Genomic DNA, 14,770 nt, shown 5'->3' on the forward strand with positions numbered 1-14,770 from the left:
TGTGTTCCAGATGGTTAATAGTCATCTGTAATATGATAATCCTATTACAACAATTAGTATCAGATAAACAAAGTATAATTCCGAATTAAATCATTTTTATTTTGCCAATTTGTAAATTTAATGTATACAACCAAACCTGAATGATCTTGCTGATTCTTAAAAAGCCTGTAACGTTTCAGGTAGTCATTGTTGTTCACAATTCCCACTTAGGAGTAAGATTCTGCAGTTATCTTTTCCTTAGCTTCCTGTATTCTTATTGTGTATGTTAACTAAAAAATCATAAGATCTATAGATTTAGAAAAGGAGAGACTTTGTTTCTTATAAGGAGTTACAGCCTGCAAGGTGGCCATTCTGCAGGCTGGGAAGCATGCCTCCAGCCAAGACCACATACAGACACTTCAGAGGAGGAGTTGGAGTAGGAACTTTATGCTTAACTGGTTGGCTAAACATACATATTCAACAAGTTACAGGAGTGGCTATGAATATTCATGAAGGTGGTCTTGACACATGCATATTAAACAAATATGCATGTTTAACAGACAACCCATGTTCACTTTGGGGTGGAGACTTAACATTTAAATGTATTTACAGTTAGGTCCTATACATCAAAACATCTTTTCAGGACAGGAAGTTACGTAAGCATGCAATCACTATAAATTGGCCAGAACAAGTCCATGGTCAGTGACCTTCTTATCAGGAGAAAGTAACTGAAATCAATAAAAGCTGTAGTTACGGCTGGTGGGAGAGGGTTGTTAGTGTCTGGTGGTCGATGAACTGCAAATTGTTTTAATACTGTGAGGCCAGCGCTTGTTTAGCTGCTAAAGAAAAACCTTGAAGCATAGTGAGAACATCGTTTATTTTTTAAGCGTAGGGACGCATGACTTTTAACCCTTGCTTGGCATGGGCTTAGGTCCTGTTTATACTTTGGTATCTTATTGCCATGGAGTCAATTCAGTCAGTCCTATCATCTCCGTTTTTGTTTTTTTTTTTAAACAGAGTTTCAGTCTTGTCGCCCAGGCTGGAGTGCAATGGCACGATCTCTGCTCACTGCAACCTCCGCCTGCCGGGTTCAAACGATTCTCCTGCCTCGGCCTCCCGAGTAGCTGGGATTACAGGTGCGTGCCACCACGCCCGGTTAATTTTTGTATTTTTAGTAGAGACAGCGTTTCACCATGTTTGCCATACCTCAGGTGATCCACTCCTGACCTCAGGTGACCCACCTGCTTCGGCGTCCCAAAGTGCTGGTATTACAGGCGTAAGCCACCGCGCCTGGCCTCTATTTTAACTTTATGGCCAGTCAGCTATCTCCTCTAAATCACAAAAGGGAGAGGGTATAACCAGGTCCGTCTGACCTCCCATCCCATTATGACTGGGAACTCAGTTGTTAAGATTTTTCTGGTGTCCCCTTGGCCCCAAGGGGGTCTGTTCAGTTGTTGGGGGGCTTAGGATTTTAAATTTACAGACTTCGAAGAAGGGAACAAGATACACGTGTGAGGGAATAAGAGGAAGTTACCCGAGTCTGAGTCAGTGCTTCCTTCTCCACCGTGTAACTCCAACTTAGCGTTACTGCCACTTGGCTTCTATTGGCCACGTCTCTCCTGGGGAGGCAGGCAAGGGACGAAATGGCGAGGGAGACAAGGTTTTTGCTAGGGAAGCCTCGGCCCAGGACGCAGCGCCACCCGTTTTCCAATCAGCGCCGGGCACTGCATTCCTCCTAGGTCTCTTTCTTTCAGTAGAGACCTTTTAATAATAAATACTACTTACATTGCTTTACAATTCACACTTGCGGTCATTATTTCAGTGGAGCTTTTCAACAGCTCTGTGAGACAGCTATTATTTCTATTTCGGAGCAGAGAGAACAGTGCCCTTGAGCCGCAGGGCTCATACATCCGGAGCCTGTCACCACTCCGAATCTTAAACTCCCGGGATGACCGCGGACTGGCGGCCCAGGACCACTGCTCCAGCTGTTTCCCCAGGTAATCCACCTGCCTTGGGTTACCTTTTAGCGCGGCCCAGTTAGCCGCAACCAGCCACCATTTACCCGCTTTCCCCAAACCAGGAAAACCACAGAAACGCATGTGCGCGGCGAATCTCTTCCACGCCCGGGAGCGCAGAGCTTACTGACCAAGGCCGCCCAAGTCCCCTCACCCCAAAGGCTACCCAAGAACCCCGACTAGCCTGTTTGGCTGACTCAGGCGCCCAACGCCCACCCGAACTGAGTCGCTAGGGAAACTCCCAACTGCCAGCTCGCCCGACCGGTGTTCACAGGCCACTCTAGCCGGGCTCAGAGAGACCGCAGTCTCGTTGCTCCTGGCTTGACGTCATCGGCAGGCGCCGCAGCGCAGTGGCGGGCACGCGCAGCCGAGAAGATGTCTCCGACGCCGCCGCTCTTCAGTTTGCCCGAAGCGCGGACGCGGTTTACGGTGAGCTGTAGCGGGGAGGGTGCAGGCGTGACCCGGCGCTATGCTTTGCCCTCTTCTCCCTGAAATTACTCGAATTTTGCCCTGGGGTAAAGTGAGACAGAGGTGTGTCCGCCTCAGCGTCCGCTCCGGGCCCCGTCGGAGGTTGAGGGGTAGGGAAAGACGCACCACCCGCCTCTTCCTTGTGGGCTGGGCCGTCCGCCTCCGCCCACCCTCTAGCGGGTCCCCGGACTCTGCGTGCTGGGCGCCTCGGCTCCCCGCTTGGAGTGCCCACCTGCAGACTACTTCTGGTTGGGTCTATTCTCTCAGCTCGTTTAGTGGGGCAGGTGTCTCGAGAAGGGGAAGGGGAGCTGCTGAAGGGGGAGGGTGGGAGTGGTTTCAGTCCAAAGACCTGGCTCCCGCCCTAGCCTTTTGAGCTACCAAGTGCTTGTTCCCGCCGTCTCTTCACCACCCCTTAACCCACCGTGTCTAACTCCTAAGCGATCGATGAGATCCTAAGCGGGAAAAGGCAGATAGATCACCTTGGGAAGGGTAACCAGATGCTATTTTATTCTTGCTCAATGTGGAAGGGTTGGTTTTGAGCATTTGGGAAACACTTGACAGAGCACTTTCTCATTTAACTATTAGAGTAACACTGTGAAGTAGGCTAAGTTGGTTATTCCTGGTACATGAGGTAGAAGCTGACACCCCCCAAAATGTTGTGACTTCACTGGTTTTTCTGACTTTAGACACTCTCTTCTTTTTATGTTGCTCGTCACAGCAACGTAAGTATGAAGAACACTTTTAAGTTGCCTGACTCTATTCGTCTCTAGCATTTGCACCAACATTTCTCAGATATTCGGCTGTGTTTTAGTAGTTATAGGGATGCCAGGATGAAAATTGTGTGAAAGAAAAATTCATCCTTTGTAGTAAGTAGTTTTCTTGTTTGCAGGGTTATATATATATATATATACACACACATACATACGCAGTGTGAGGTTTTTTGTAAATGGATTATATTTTGTGTATGTCATCATAATCGTTTTCTTTGTGTGCGTTTTGGTGCAATCTCTGGTGCTTTGAAAACCTGCTAAGAATAACTGTTAGGACTATCCAAGATCATATTGGCGGCCGGGCGCAGTGGCTCACGCCTGTAAATGCAGTACTTCGGGAGGCCGAGGCGGGCGGATCACCTGAGGTCAAGAGTTCAAGGCCAGCCTGGCCAACATGGCGAAGCCCGTCTCTACTAAAAATACGAAAATTAGCCAGGCGTGGTGGTGGGCGCTGTAATCCCATCTACTTGGGAGGCTGAGGCAGGAGAATCGCTTGAACCCGGACAGCGGAGGTTGCAGTGAGCCAAGATCATGCCAGTGCACAACACCTGGGCAACAGAGGGAGACTCCATCTCAAAAAAAAAAAAAAAATCATACTAGCCCTGAAAAGGACCATGAAATTGGAGATCATCTAGTTCAGTGTTTCTCAAGCTTCTTGTGAAATGCAGATTCTGGTTCAGTAAGTGTGGAAGGGAGCCTGAGATTCTGCGTTTCTACCAGCTTCCTAGGTGATGCCACTGTAGCTGCTGCTGGTAGTAAAAATCTACAACAACCCTCTTATTTAACTGGTGACGAAAATGAAGCACAAAGAGATAAAGGAACAGGCCCCAAATTACTCAGCCTGTTAGTGGCAGAGCAAGGAATGGACACATTTAGGATAGATCTAATTCCTGTGAGGTAATAAGATGACTTTCTGAGTGTATGTGAGTGTTCATAGAATGAATGCCTTTTGCAATATTTTTGTCGTTAAGTTATGATTACTTTAAAACAATCTACAGATTGTCAGCATGGTTTTATTGAGTGCTACGTGTCAGGGACTGAACAAGATACCTCCAGGAGGCGAGACCTGACATGGGTGTGGGAGAATGGATAGAATTTGGATGAGCAGGTAGGAAGAGCAACATGAATGTGTGAATACAGTAGAATGAGTTTGATATAAAGTGATGAAAAATGGCTAGACTTTAGTGCAAAGTATGTGTTAGGGAGTATTGGGAATTAAGTTTGGGTAAATTGGGATAACATTATCAAGGACCTTGAGGGAGCTATGAAGCTTCAAAACTAAAACGTGCAAATAAGGAGCCATTTGGAGATTTTTTTTTTGTAAGCACAATACTCTCATGAATGTGATATTTAAAGAGACAGAAATATCACCTAGAATGAAAAAGTCCAGCAAGGAAGCTCTTGCCAGATTTAAAGTGATGAGGATCCATATCATTAAGTAGCATTGGAATAAGGATTACTGAGAGAATGACTGATAGGTAATTTTTCCCAGGTATGAGCATTTTTTAGTTAGAAAGATACACTATCAATGAACAGTATATTTTTCAGCAAATAATAAGCAAAATCTTTACAATTGTTTGCCATTTTAATTTTTTTTAGAAGTCTACCAGAGAGGCCTTGAACAACAAAAACATCAAGCCATTGTTAAGTACCTTCAGCCAGGTACCTGGCAGGTAAGGCATTGATATCTATGAAAAATACTTGCCTCAATCTTTATACATACCCTGAGCTGTTTGAAAAATGAGGATATCTTTTGTTTTTAATAGTGAAAATGAAAAAAAATGTACCCTTGACCAAGCTTTCAGAGGTATTCTAGAAGAAGAAATTGTAAGTATGTTTTTCCATTGTTAAAATTTTGCTGACAAATTAATAAACCATGTTATTTAAAAATTGCTTTTTTCCTTAGAATGGATATTTAAACATCTTTTTTTAGAGTAAGCTTTCTGCTTTGTAAAAGTTGACTTGATGACTATACGATTTCTCTAAGGATTTTGATAGCACAGGTACATTTTAAGGGTTTGGTTTAATAAATGACAAGAGCCCTCTCCAAGTGAGATAAGAAAAGTTGACATGAGGTCTTAGGAAGAACTAGAGGTGAAGGTGGGCTCTCTCACTTTCCTGTATAAGCAGTGATACATCCTGTAGTGGCACGAAAGGTCTAGTCCAAGAATATTTAGCTTAGGAGCTGGGATTCCATTCCTTCATTTTCCTCTGGCATCCTCTTCATCAGTAAACTTACATAAATAACTGAGGGCTCTCCAACTTCTGTAGAGAAGTCTAACCATGAAAAATCTGAATTTGTTTACCAATAATGGGGCACCTGAATGAAAGGAAAAGTTTCAACAGTTTATTCTTGGTCAAGCAAAGGTTGGGTCCCCAAAAGCTAGATTCCCTTCTATTGGCCATAATACAATGTCCCTTTCTCTCAGACAAGTCTGATTAAAAAATGATTCTTTCCTTTTCTTCAGACTTAGTCACTTTTCCATTGTGAGGCATTGGGCAAGTTATTTTCCTTTTCTGTGCTTCAGTTTCTTTTGTGAGAGGGGAAATACCGTTCTTTCAGTGTTGTGTGTAAAACAGCACTTAATGAACACTCACTCAGTAAATGCTGGTTATTATCATTTTATAGAACCTAAGTACTGTCTTCCTTCTATTAAAACCACCCCTCAGACACATGGGTGTATTAGTAGTTAATTCTCCTAGCCCTGCCTTTGCCCTGTGCCACTGGCTGAGTTATGGCTTCAGCACTTCTGTCCTTGATTAGCTTATAGCCTTCATCTTGCTAATATAACCATTTTCCTGAGACCATTGGATTTTGAGTGAGTTGCCTACCTGTTACTTGACATACTTCTACAACTATTGATTCTATATGTTACTGTTAAATTTTTGTAACTTCATATTAGAAAATATTGTTTTCTATAAGAAATATTGTATTCCATATTTCTGATAGTCAACTTAATATCAGAGTACATGTTTTTACTGTTAATCGAGTTTAGTCTGAACTCTTGCCCCTAAATTAAATTGTTTCTCCTCTGTTGGTAGATAAATCATTCATCATGTGAAAACGTTTTAGCTATTATTTCTCTTGCTATTGGGGGAGTAACTGAAGGTAAGTATGGTTCCGTTTTGTTTTGTTTAAAGTAATCTTGGACATGACATGCTTTATTTAAAACGTCTTCTCCCCATACTTCTCCACCTATCTGATTTTGTTTATTCTTCAAGTTCTGCCTGACTCCCAACTTTGCCAAGAAGTCCCAGTTGAATTAGTTCACTCTTATTTCTCATCTCTATTATGCAGTGCACATTTTGGCACTTCCTTTGTTCTCCAGTTGTTTTGTTCATTCGGTAAATTTTCATTGAGCATCTACTATGTGCCTGGTACTGAGCTAGGACCTGGAGATTCAATGGTGAATAAAACATATTCCCCTGCTTATGTGGAGCTAATGGAAGAAACAGATGTATGCATGCCTTACTATGGTGTAAGTACTATGGTCGAAGTGGGAATGAAGTGTAGTTAGAGGGAATAGAGCCAACATGGCTCTCTAAACTTCAGTCTAAAGGAGTCAGGAGAGGTTTTAGAAAAGAACATGAAAACTAGAATGTGAGGTATGAAGAATTTGTTAGACATACTAAGAAAGGAATAGCTAGAGAATTGTGTACAGCAGGAGGAGGAGAGGACAATGAGAATGATGAGGAAAGAAGCAGGTTAGGTCCATTTATAAAGGGCACTGGGTGCCATACTAAAGAGCAGCTGCAGGCCGGGCGCGGTGGCTCACGCCTGTAATCCCAGCACTTTGGGAGGCTGAGACGGGCGGATCATGAGGTCAGGAGATCGAGACCATCCTGGCTAACACGATGAAACCCCGTCTCTACTAAAAATAAAAAAATTAGCCGGGCACGGTGCCGGGCGCCTGTAGTCCCAGCTACTCGGGAGGCCGAGGCAGGAGAATGGTGTGAACCCGGGAGGCGGAGCTTGCAGTGAGCTGAGCTCGAGCCACTGTACTCCAGCCTGGGCAACAGAGCAAGACTCCATCTCAAAAAAAAAAGAGCAGCTGCAGATGAATGATTCCCTTTGAAGTGACTGCTGGCAGGAAAACTGGGCTGGGGCCTGTTAAAATGGCTGTGTGTGATAGCTTTAGAAGACTTTGGGTAAACAATGCACATAGTACACAGAGCCTAACACATAATAGGAGCTTGTTAAATATTTGCAGAAAGAAGAAATAAAAAATTAGTTTATCAGCATTCTTCTTTAACCAATTTGGTTAAAATACTCATTTGATTAATTCAAATAATATATGTGAAAACTCCTTTTTAATCTGTAAAGCATTATTCACATTATATGTTATTTTGATGCTTCTATAAAAACTGGCACACACCTCCCAGTATAGGGGCAAACTATTTTATGAACTTAAGTTCATAAATTCACGTTGTTAAACGTTTATACAAGCTGCCTAATCATTCATTCATTAGGCATAGTTAGGTGAGTCCCACAATGTAATATTCCTTGTCTAGTTTCTGTCAAACAGTGTTCAGTGTGTCCTTAGTTCATTGATTACCTTTATACATTACTCTTGCACAGCTGGTGATGTTTTTAATGAAGAAGTTGTACAAAGTCTAGTCTATACTTGGAACTTTTGAGAAGGATAAGGACTTAAGAGCTTAAACTGTAAAGGCATAGTGCATTTTTATTTTAGGGATAATTTTTCTTGTTGAGACAGACTATAATTGTTTGGTTATGTGACATGTTTTTAAATTATCCATAAATATATTTTGTTAAATTCAATTTGGCCGATATTTATTAAGCTTCTATTCAGTGTGAGATGCTACTGGTTAAAGCATACAAAAATGCCTAACCTTAAAAAGCTCATAGTCTACATTCAAAGATTACTAGTTAGGATGTGCTAAATGCTACAGTATATTTATGTAGAGTGTGCTTCAAAAGCATAGATGAAGTAGCCTGCTTCAGGATATCAGAGTTATTTAGATGAGCCGACATTCGCTCTATGCTTAGAAAGATGGAATTGAAATTTACCATGTGGTAAAGAGGAGGAAGAGTATGCAGAAAACAACATTGTGAACAAAACCATGGAAGGATGAACATGGCATGGTGTTTGGGAACTGGGGAGTGGGAACTAGAGAGGGATGTCTGTGGCCCAGGTAAGGGTAAGGAGAGAGATTGGTGTGGAAGCTGGGACACAGGTTGTGAAAGCTCTTGGGGGAATCACACTATAACCCAATGGTTCCCAGACTTGCTGGCTCATCAGAACCACCAGTGAATCTATTTTTAGATGAGATTCCCAAACCTTGCTTAGTTCTACTGACTCAAAATTTTGGCAGTAGAATCTAGAAAAAGTTCTATAATTATTAAATGTGAGTTAACTTATTCCAGGCTATACTGCAACTAAGGGCAGAAAATATGCTTCTCAAATCTCTTGGATGTGCAGGGTATATAATATCATTGAATCTAAGTATTGTTAGGGACTTTAGAGGTCACCTAGTCCAGTCTCATCTCTGGCCTAGACTGCTTCTCTGCTGTAACATCCCTGGTGGGTGGTCATTCAGCCTCTGCTGAATCATGCTCATTAGTGGAGCTCACTGTTTGAGTCCTGTTAGACAAATGTGGTTATTGGTGTGTTCCCTTGTATTGAGTTGAAATCTGCTGTTTTATTTCACCCACTGCTTCTAGGCAATATCCCTCACGTCGCATTCCAGATATGATCTTACTAGTGCAGAGTACAGCTGGAAATATTTCTTCCTTTTTTCTGGACATAGTATATTAATGCACTGTTTTGGGCTTAGATCACCCTAGATATTTTTCCTCCATATACCATGCCTAAGTGACTACTTTTCTTAAACACTTATGAGTGTTAGTAAGTACTCATTGCCTTAAAATAGAAGGAAGAATGAGTAGGGATATAAAAGTATTCTAAGTAGTCTAGATAGACTACGTAGACCTTTTCTTAAGAAAAATCTTAATTTTGTTGTTCTTTAAACAGTAACTTTCTACTTTTCCATTCTTTCCCCTGAAACAATACTGTTATTTTAAATGTTAAATCATAGTTAATATCAAACCTTGTTATTTTTTGAAGATAATCTTTTCAAATCACAAAGACAATTTAGCAACATTACAAAACATTTAGAAATAAGAAGGGAAAACAGTACTCTTAATTCCTCTACTTTTAAAAGCTACCATTCATCTGGTATAATGGTTTTAGTTTCTATAGTCTTTTAAGAATTTTTTTTATTGTCATAACCATATGTACATACAATTTTGAATCCTGCCTTTTTCACTTAGCATTATATCATAAGCATTTTTCCAAGTTATTATAGTCGTTATAACCATCGTTTTTAATTGGCTGCATTATATTCTTTTGAATAGCTTAGTGGTGAAGAAAACAGACTGTGGAGCCAGACTGCCTGGGTTCGTATCCCAGCTCTACCACTTACTGGCTCTATGATCTTGGTTAAGTTATTTAACCTCTCTGTGTCTCAGTTTTCCCATTCTATAAAATGCAAATAATGATATGCTCTACCTCATAGGGTTATAAGGATTAAATGTGTTAGCATATGTAAAGTACTTAGTGTGCCTGACATATAGTAAATGCTCTAGATCTTGTCAAGAATTATTGTCATCATTACTGAGTGCACATATCAAAAATTACTTAAGTATGTCCTATTTGGGGACTTTTAGGTTGCTTCCATTTCTTGTTCTTTTAAAACCTTGTTATGAGTAACAGTGTACCCTTTAAGATATTCTTCAGAATTATTTTTCATAGGCTATTTTACTCTACAGTTTTTTAAACTTTTAAATTGGCTTGTGCTCCACTTGAAGGTATTTGTACCGCATCTACACCTTTTGTATTGTTGGGAGATGTTTTGGATTGTCTTCCTTTGGATCAGTGTGACACAATATTCACTTTTGTGGAAAAAAATGTTGCTACTTGGAAATCAGTAAGTGCCTTAGTTTCTTTTCCTGCTAACTTTATCTTTCTATAGATCCAGAATTCTGAGGGTAGATTTTTTTTTTTTTAATTTATTTGTAGTATTGCTGAATGCCAACAAGTTTGTGCCTATGAAAAAATTATATACTGCTCTCTTGGGAGAGCCAAATAAAAACCATGTGTGGAGAAAAACTTGAAATACAAAATTTGATTTAATTTGTGTAATAAAAATTAACTTGAAAATTCACACTTTCACATGTTTAAAACAGTTACTTAGTATGTTTTCTTATATCTGAAAATATTTTTATTTCATTGAAAATGTTATTTGCTTAAAAAAAGTGAAAGTGGCATAGTAGATTCTCAGTGCATGTTAGTGTTCTTTAATATTTCACTTCCGGCAACTTATTATTGAAGAATGTGTAACAAGTTCTGAAGAAGAGTGATAATTTCCGTCTTAATTTCAGAATACATTCTATTCTGCTGGGAAAAATTACTTACTACGTATGTGCAATGGTAAGTAATTGAGTGATAAAATGATTGCTTTTTAAAATGTAAATATGCCCAGAAAAACACATGGTTGAATTAAATACCCGTGATAACATTTTAAAGATAAATTAGGTATCTGCATTTTTAACTAACAATCTGATTTGTTAGAACTCATTATTCACTTTAAACTGTTTTTGTTCTGGGCATAAGCTTAAAGTCAGAAACGTAGTAAAGTTTGTCTTTTTCATGTCATGTTGAACTTGTTTTGTTCCTAATTTATAGTACTTTTTTGTGGCAGTGGTTTCGGCCCCCAACTTAAGAACTACTGCTTTAGGAAAATACTCTTGACAAACTGGTTTAGAAACTTTTAGGTGTGGTTGTAATAAACATAGAATTATCTTTTCTGTGTAACGTTCATTTTCATATATTGTTAGATCTCCTAAGAAGATTGTCTAAATCCCAGAATACAGTCTTCTGTGGACGGATTCAGCTCTTTTTGGCCAGGCTTTTCCCTCTGTCTGAGAAATCAGGTAAGCTTTTATGCATTAAATGAGTTTTCTGCAGGAAAATCTTTTCCAGTTTTTAATAGATTAAAATCTGTCATGATAATGAGAAAAATGGTTCTAAAAAGTTGAAAGACATCATAGAAATTGTCACTTTATTTTCTTTTACTTATAAATGTATAGCAGTCCTAGTATATAATACAGGTAATCCTGAAACAAAGTCATGGATTCTTTTAAGTTCAAAGCTTATTAATGTAAAGTTGAATCACACTGAAACATGTAGATATGAACCATCATATCTGTATTTCATAATGTATGCCTATTTTTGTGTTTGCATTTTCTCTCATTCACAACTATTTAGCTATATAGACTTCCTTTCATTTCTCTTTTTTTAACAAATTTTTATTGTGAAATATAACGCTCATATAGAAAAGTACATAAAGCGAATAATAATGAAACAAATACTGTATAACCACTATCTAGCTCCTGAAATGGGACATTGCTTGTTCTCCAGAGCCTTCCACCTCCCCAGTATGTTCAAATATGCGAGATTTTAATATCTCCTTGCTTCAGTCCTCCCTTCCTTAATATTGGGCTAATGTACCACCTACTTTATATGTTCTGAGGATTAAATGAATTAAAACATGTGAAGAGCTTACAATAGTGCCTGCATGTAGAAAGACCTATAGGGTATGTTAGCAGTGGTTTATGTGCTTTCTTTTTGTCATCCTATGTCTGTGCTGTTTTCTTTCATACTTATTTTATGTGGTCAAGGTTAATATAGATTTACCACTTCTTGTATTTCTGGCTTTCTGTCTGTGATCATTTTCCCTTTTAGACTTTTCTTCAGTGCAGGTCTGTGTTTTGCCTAAAAATCGTTACTTCTCCTTTATTTTTTTTCCTTTCTTTCTTCCAAACTCCTGTTAATATTGGTATTTTGACCTCCTCCCAATAGATATAAGATTCTAGATTGGCACTAGATACAGGATTTCATCTCACGGGAAATAATCTTTACTTTGTCTTCCGTTTCCCATTTTTCTATTGACAAGTAAGATGTCAGTCTCACTTCTTGAAGATAATCTAGATTTTTTTCTCTGCGCTTAAGATTTTTTTTCTTCTTTGGTTTTCTTTTAGTTTCACTATGATGTATCTCTGTGTAAATTTCTTTTTATTTGTCCTGCTTAGGATTGTGGACATCTTGAATGTATGGATTAGATTCTTCCATCTAGTTTGTAAAAATTTAGCCATTATCTCTTCAAATATTGTGTATGCCTCTTTATCTTTTTCTTTTTCTGGAACTTCAATTAAACATCCATCATACCTTCTCACTGTATCCTCTGTTTTTTACTCCTTATGTATTTTTTCATCTGTTTGTCTCTCTCTACCTGATTCTGAATAATTTCTTAAGAATTGTTTTTTTAGTTTTCTAAACTTGGTAAACATTGTTACTTTATTGTGTGTATCTGGTAATGCCAATACCTTAAATAAGTCTTGGTGGGTCTGTTTCTCCTGTCTGTTTTGACTGTTTCTCACTCATGGTATCTTGCCTCTTTGTGTGTCTGGTTATCATTGGCTGTTACGTTTGAGAAGATGTGCTCATTGCTGCTGGAGTATCACTACTTCTAGGCCCTCTCAGAGACCAGAGCTAAGAAAGACATATGTGTATACTAACCATACTCATCTGTATTTGTTTCTGTATCTGTCAGTATATGTTTTACATGAACAGCAGCAAAAAATATGAGATTCTACTGATACCTCTGAGTTGAATCCAGCACCAGTAGATCTGTTTATTAACCTCTTTCTCTAACAGTAAGAAACTTGGCTCTCATTAACTATAATGTATTTACTTATTTGTTATACATTATCACTTTTTCATTAATATAATTTACATTTGTGCTTCCAACAGAATTATAAATTATTCTATATTGCATTCTGTGGAATTGTTCTGGAATAGTCATGAATAATAAGGATCAACTCTATTATAATGTACATAGAATTCTGTTTACAGACATACCGTGGGTTTTGTTCCAGACCACCACAATAAAGTGAATATTGCAATAAAGCAATATTCATTCAACCAACATTTTTTGGTTTCCCAGTGTATATAAAAGTTATGTTTACACTATGCTGTAGTCTATTAAGTATGCAATAGCATCTAAAAAAATGTACATACCGTACTTCTAAAATACTGCTAAAAACTGGTAATGACCACCAAAGCCTTTTGCAAGTTGTCATCTTTTTGCTGGTGGGGGGTCTTACCTTGATGTTGATGGCTGCTGACTGATCCAGGGTGGTGGTTGCTGAAGGTTAGGGTGGCTATGACAATTTTCTTCAAATAGCACAGTGAAGTTTGCCACATCAATTGACTCTTCCTTTCATGAAAGATGTCTCTGTAGCACATGATGCTGTTTGGTAGCATCTTATCCACAGTAGAACTTTCAAAGTTAGGGTCAGTCCTCTCAAACCCTGCCGCTACTTTATCAACTAAGTTTATGTAATATTCTAAACTCTGTCTCAGAAAAAAAATAAAAAATAAGCCGAGATCTCACCATTGCACTTCAGCCTGGGCAACAGGAGTGAAACTCTGTCTCGGAAATAAAATAAATCCTTTGTTGTCATTCAACAGTGTTCTCAGCATCTTCACCAGGAGTAGAATTCATCTCGAGAAACCACTTTCTTTGCTCATTTGTAAGAAGCAACTCCTCATCTGTTTCAAGTCCAATCGTGAGACTGCAGCAATTCTGTCATATCTTCAGGCTCCACTTCTAATTGTAGTTCTCTTGCCGTTTCTACTACGTAGATCTGCAGTTACTTCCTCCACTGAAGTCTTGAACCCCTCGAAGTCATCTATGGGGGTTGGAATCAACTTCTTCCAAACTCCTGTTAATGTGAATATTTTTACCTCCTTTCATGAATCACAAGTGTTCTTTATGGCATCTAGATTTGTAGGTCCTTTCCAGAAGGTGTTCCATTTACTTTGCTCAGATCCATAAAAAAAATCACTATGGTAGCTATAGCCTCATGAAATGTATTTCTTAGATAATAAGACTTGAAAGTTGAAATAACCCTTTGATCCTTTGGCTGCAAAATGGATGATGTATTAGCAGGCATGAAAACAACATTAATTTCCTTGCCCATCTCCATCAGAGCTGTTGGGTGACCAGGTGCATTGTGAATAAGCAATAATATTGTGAAAGGAAATCTTTTTTTCTGAGCAGTTAAGTCTCAACAGTGGCCTTAAAATAGTCAGTAAACCATGCTATAAACAGATGTGCTGTCATCAGGGTTTGTCTTTTTATGGATGGAGCCGAGGCAGAGTAGATTTAGCATAATTCTCAGGAGCCCCAGGATTTTCAGAATGGTAAATGAACATTGGCTTCAACTTAAAGTCACCAGCTGCATTAGCTCCTAACAAGAGAGTCAGCCTGTCCCTTGAAGGCAAGCAGTGACTTCTCTCTAGCTATGAAAATCCTAGACAGCATCTTCCAATATCAGAATGTTTCATCTGCATTGAAAAATCTGTTGAGTGTAGCCACCTTCATCAATATTCTTAGCTAGATCTTCTGATAACTTACTGCAACTTCTCCATTGGTAGTTGCTGCTTCACC

The 14,770-nt window shown here is 39.1% G+C and overlaps 1 protein-coding gene across 4 annotated transcripts in view; it reads left to right on the forward strand.

The window, feature by feature from the left end:
• The first annotated feature begins 1,158 nt into the window (after positions 1 to 1,158).
• THOC1 (THO complex subunit 1) overlaps positions 1,159 to 14,770 on the forward strand; it is a 53,128-nt gene continuing 39,516 nt past the window's right edge. Inside the window, exons 1-8 of one of the 4 annotated variants that reach the window (XM_063699340.1) lie at positions 1,565 to 1,976; positions 2,060 to 2,423; positions 4,832 to 4,905; positions 4,999 to 5,059; positions 6,275 to 6,341; positions 10,065 to 10,183; positions 10,638 to 10,686; positions 11,094 to 11,189. In XM_063699340.1, coding sequence (XP_063555410.1) covers positions 2,370 to 2,423; positions 4,832 to 4,905; positions 4,999 to 5,059; positions 6,275 to 6,341; positions 10,065 to 10,183; positions 10,638 to 10,686; positions 11,094 to 11,189 — 520 coding nt within the window. In that variant the 5' untranslated portion in view covers positions 1,565 to 1,976; positions 2,060 to 2,369. Of the gene's footprint in view, positions 2,424 to 4,831; positions 4,906 to 4,998; positions 5,060 to 6,274; positions 6,342 to 9,609; positions 9,654 to 10,064; positions 10,184 to 10,637; positions 10,687 to 11,093; positions 11,190 to 14,770 lie in introns of those variants that run through there. The other 3 variants (XM_055368613.2, XM_019013962.4, XM_055368614.1) reach the window with 3 other exon arrangements.

This window comes from Gorilla gorilla, chromosome 17 (genome assembly GCF_029281585.2).
Source record: "Gorilla gorilla gorilla isolate KB3781 chromosome 17, NHGRI_mGorGor1-v2.1_pri, whole genome shotgun sequence".
Lineage (NCBI taxonomy): Eukaryota > Metazoa > Chordata > Mammalia > Primates > Hominidae > Gorilla > Gorilla gorilla.